Here is a 4951-nt window from a genome sequence, read left to right as displayed (position 1 = left end):
ACGAAGTCACTTGTGAGTAACATGACCTCATTTGTACTTAAAATCATCGAGGTGCTATGACGTAGGTCCTTGTACAATGTGGTTAGCGGTAAATTAACTTTCTACAGATTTAGACCTAAATTTTGGGATGTCACAGTCAGTGAGGTAGTCGAGTAACAATACGTAAGTATTAGTTATGACTTTTTCATATAAGTAAGTGTTTGTTCATACTTAATTCTTAAATCATTTTTAGAAAACACATAATCAATTAGTGCACAAGCTCTTAGAAAAAACTCAAGGGTTAAATGGAGAAAGAGATCTAACACATATTGAAGAAAGAGTTTGTTTTGAGAAATTATTAGGTTCTCGACCTGGCCATATTAGAGGAATTAGATGACAAACCTTCTGTTATTCTACTGATTGCACTACCATCACAACCACCACCACAGTATATATATATATATATATATATATATATATATATATATATATATATATATATATATATATATATAATGATCAACAAACGCATGTTTATTTGGTAATTTTGGTTTGTGATGATTATTTGCTAAAAACTTTGGTAATTGATTTTTGTCCCTAGTATAAAAATAGCACTGTTATTTGATATCAATGAATGCATGTTGATTTTGTAATTGTCTTTATGTACCACGTGCAAGAAATAACAATGTACCTTTGGTATATCTTGTATTTAAGTGAATGAGATAACTATGTACTTTGGAAGTTATTATTTATGTCGAAAGTTAATTTATAAGTTTATATATGTTGTTAATTATTATGTAGTTGGAAAATCATTGTGTAATGTTCAACGACCCGACGTATAATTAGGAACTTTATGCGTTTTTTCATTTGGGGAAACCACTAAGTGATGATTTAGGAGGAAACGAGGGGGGTGGAGATGATGATTCGTTGGATTGGTTTGTGTTTTGTTAGACTTGTTATAACATAAGTTTATAACATTTTTGTTGTTTATTTTGGATTTGTATAAAATATACCACTTTGGTACTTAATTGAACGTCAATATGTAATATTTTTCTGCATTTAATGTTTTCATGATTTCTGCGTTTAACCTATTTAAAAAAATGATAACGAACATTAACAACGATACTATTACCGACGAAAAGAGTATTAACGGCGACAATAGATACGACGATGATGTTATCAACAGCGACATTTTGATCAATAACGACAACTTGCCACTGCTACTTCTTTTTCCGATGACTAAGCTAACTTTTAATGGCGACAAGTCGCCACTAAGAATCGTTTTTTCTTGTAGTGGATGCCACTCACGACAAATAATACCCGTAAGGAACGCTAATTGCCACCGGGATGTGATGTTGAATTCCTTAGTAGTGCTTGCAAGTTATTTATTATTAGTAGTTTATGTATCGTCCACTATATTCGGTTTCTTAAAGTGTTATGGTTTGCATTTGTTTAGTGGAAGCCCGACTAAGCATTAATTTAAGTAAATTAAATTTGTACACTAATATTTAAATGCTAAAATACTCAAGAAAGTGTATGGAGTAGCGGTTCCGAAAAGAACAACATTTAGATTTCAATAAACCAAAATTGTTAAGATATTCGTGTAATTCGTCGTTGATTTTATGATATTAACACGAATAGTTCAAAATCATCGGTCGGATAGAATCCATTGCTAATGTGTCCTAATCTATGGGTAGTTAAGGCTTTTTTTCAAATATTATATTCCAATATTATACTTTGGATTAAATTCATTCGACAGAATTAAATTATAGGGTTTTTAACCAGTCACCTGTGATGACATGTTGTACTTTAGTGATGAAGAAAGAAGGTCTGGACATTGGACATGGCTGCAGAAACACACACACACACACTCTCTCTCTCTCTCTCTCTCTCTCTCTCTCTCTCTCTCTCTCTCGATAAGATCCACATGGGAGTCAGTATATGCTTTCCGGCATTCAAACACGTGTTCGTAGCTTACACGGCAAGGCGTCAGTTTTCTTCTTCTGCTGCTTGTACATTCTTCACCAACGCCTTCCAACTCCCACCGATCTCCGGCATCAACCAAATTACCAAACCACCATCTTCATTCCATAAACATTTTCATTTTCTTAACATAACTATAATCATATATCTATGGATCATGTTAAATTCAATCACAAAGCAATTTTGAGAAATAATTAAAATCAAAGTTAATTACCAGTGGTGGATTCGAATATCATTACTATATATGAATTACTATATAACAACGATTTAAAAAGCACACAACACTACGGCATACTTTTTCACAGCGTCGCTCTTCCTCGTTTAGGGTTAGCTGCTGTAGGTAGCCAGAAAAGCTTCAAATAACTCATCAAAACAAAAATGCTCATTAATTTATTAATTCTTCATCGATCATCTTTAATCGTCATTTTCCTGGCGTTAGTTCCACCCAATCGTATCGACCTTTTAAAGGAATATCATTTACAACGTCGTAATTATACCTGCGAATGATATATAGCACCATGAATTAATGTTATTCATCAGCTACTATACGTTAGTTTTTCTTAGAAGATTCCTACACAAGCAATGAAAGAAGCTAAATGAATTACTCACTTCTCTTTAAACTGTTTGTTGAGATCTTCTTCTGCAGCCGCAAAGAAGGCTTCAAGTTCCACTTCAGGTGGCATCTTCTCCGGCGACAAGACTGTACGGCAAGGATTAACCATTTCCAGTGACGGCTTTGCTGTACATGATTCCAGTTCGCCTGATTCCGCCTTGAGCTCCTTCTTAGGTGTGCTGAAAGAACCGGCCATCAAGTTAAAAGAAGAAGGAGATCGCTTGGATAGAGAAGAGAAGAAAAGAGTTAAAACTTAAAAGATGTGTACATAAATGAGCTAATTGAAATGGCATTAATTGAAAACCTTTCGCTTCCGTTTAATTTATATGCGGATGTTTCAGTTCCATAACTCTTCTGCAAATTAGAAACCGAAAAACCATTAAAACTGTGTAAAATTAAATAACATTGATGATAGAAGTAAGATGAATCAAATAATGAATAGAAAAGAGTGTTCAAACATTAATTACCTCCAGATCCGCAACTTTCACTTTCTCCATTGATCCAGTACTAGAGCAACAAGACGCCGGAACACCACCGGATTTAAGGTTCGCGGAGGCATTGAAAGAATCGCTTGGATACTCCTCCTCATGTGCTGATTTAACGTAATTAATATCACACCGAGTTTTAGTGTTCTCAGATGTTAACGACGGCGACCTCAATTTCTCATTACCGACCTTTCTCCTCTTCACTGCTTCCGAATTATCCTCCGTCTCCTCCGCCACCATAGCTCGAGCTCTAGTTCTGACTCCTGCCTGTGTAACCTCCATTACCATAACCACACCAACTCAGAATGCTATACCTCGATCGCTAATTCCTTACTAACTTCTTCCATTCCTCATTCTTCATACGATTCCGCTCGTACGTCAGTTCTTCAATCTAGAACGAAATCTCCAGTTGTATTTCTGTTTTCTTCTTCTCGAGAGAATGAAAACGATGACGATGGTGACGACGCTAATGCCAGAGATTCCCTTTTGATAGCTTCTGATCACTCGTGTGGTCCTCACTTTTACACACACTCTCTCACCTTGGTGTTAGTGTTAGGACTCAAAAGGGAGTATGTAGGCCGTATATATATCCACAATTATACTACTGACTACAAAAGTCCAACATATAAAAATTCATATTTCAAAGTATTCCACATATCTAACGAAGCTTTCATTCTTTAATCTCTACAGAAAACAATTCTCCAGCTTAAATGGCGCCACGTATACGCATTTACCGGTGATAGCCGGTAAACAGCCGAACGGAATTTGAGAAAACAGATGCCACTCATCATGCAGTTATGGTCACACACTCACACCTGCATCATTTTCGAATCTCGTTCTGTTTGGATTTGATTTTTAATAATTGCATGTCTAAAATTACTGTTTTGTCCCTGTAAAAGTATATATACTAAAACATTTTTTATTCTTTAACATCAATATATACACAAGTCATCTCTTTCTTAATAAATTATTATATATTTTTATAATAAATCTAATCTGGCATTATTTTGTAAAAAAAAAAAAAAGAAGATAAAGTTAATATTTGTAAGGCTTGTATGACTGGTTCTGCGGATAAACTTTAAAAGTGTTAAATTCTATGATTGGTTTTATTTCACTTCTTGTTTGAAAACAGAAACAAAATAAATGTTGATATTGACAAGATTGATGTTTACATGTTAGAAACTGTCTTTTCAAGTATTAGTACTTTTGATGTAATGATCCATTTTTACCTGAAAGTAAATATTTATTGAAAAAATAATAGAATATTGGTCACCTAGGTTATTAAGTATGTACGACTTACATGTAGCATATTTTGTACAGCTATGGAGACCCACTATATCAATGTCTAAAGAATTGTTAAAAGAAACTGTCTATATTCAATATGATGGTACGTACATGATACATATTGACAATCAAGTTAGATGTGATGCTAAGAGATCATTAATGGGGATGTGAATGTGTTTTGTTGTGTGGTTGCTATCCATTACTTGTGTCCTATTGGTGACACTTATGGAGAGTCAATAGCGATGGATATCAAACTCGGGATGTGTATGAGTGAAAGCTATTCTACATTTCTCGTTGAGTCGCTATGTCAACGTGACCATTCGTCGAGCTTGTCTCCAAGTCCTGATGTATAAGCGGGCATTTAACATTGTGTATCCATACATGTCAAGAAAGTGTCGAACAATAGTGAGGCGTCCAAATTGCCAACTAATAACCCACATCCAACATGCACTATAATTACAATGATGTGATATGTCCCTTTAAAATCACTTAATGTTTTTTCATTTTCCAAGGAAATGTTTTCAGAAAATAAAGTTGAGTTTTCATTTTTAAGTTTCAATAAAAATTTTATAAAACGTGTTTAGTGAGAACCAGTGAAGTTTTTATT

General features: G+C 34.3%; 1 protein-coding gene across 2 annotated transcripts; it reads right to left on the bottom strand.

The window, feature by feature from the left end:
* Positions 1-2127: 2127 nt before the first annotated feature.
* On the bottom strand, positions 2128-3679 carry LOC145032059 (cyclin-dependent kinase inhibitor 1-like). 2 transcript variants are annotated; one of them, XM_078980727.1, is made up of 4 exons: positions 3043-3679; positions 2844-2929; positions 2572-2754; positions 2128-2459 (listed from the first exon to the last, which is right to left on the bottom strand). In XM_078980727.1, exons 1-4 carry the CDS (start codon positions 3346-3348, stop codon positions 2384-2386), a joined length of 651 nt encoding a protein of 216 aa, XP_078836853.1. In that variant the 5' UTR covers positions 3349-3679; the 3' UTR covers positions 2128-2383. The 2 variants fall into 2 exon arrangements, with proteins under 2 accessions (XP_078836853.1, XP_078836854.1); XM_078980728.1 differs by having other exon boundaries at positions 2880-2929; positions 3043-3669.
* Positions 3680-4951: the final 1272 nt, after the last annotated feature.

Source organism: Lactuca saligna, chromosome 2 (genome assembly GCF_052625555.1).
Source record: "Lactuca saligna cultivar CGN05327 chromosome 2, ASM5262555v1, whole genome shotgun sequence".
Lineage (NCBI taxonomy): Eukaryota > Viridiplantae > Streptophyta > Magnoliopsida > Asterales > Asteraceae > Lactuca > Lactuca saligna.
Note: the sequence above shows the minus strand (reverse complement) of the source record. Positions and strands in the feature narration are given on the sequence as shown.

What these genes read in the sequence shown, in the direction of transcription:
- LOC145032059 (XM_078980727.1), bottom strand. Translation starts at nt 3,348, where the DNA reads ATGGTAATGGAGGTTACACAGGCAGGAGTCAGAACTAGAGCTCGAGCT. An exon ending in ATTTCAATTAGCTCATTTAT is followed by an intron (nt 2,755 to 2,843) that starts GTACACATCTTT and finishes CGGTTCTTTCAG; the next exon opens with CACACCTAAGAAGGAGCTCA. An exon ending in AACAAACAGTTTAAAGAGAA is followed by an intron (nt 2,460 to 2,571) that starts GTGAGTAATTCA and finishes TATCATTCGCAG; the next exon opens with GTATAATTACGACGTTGTAA.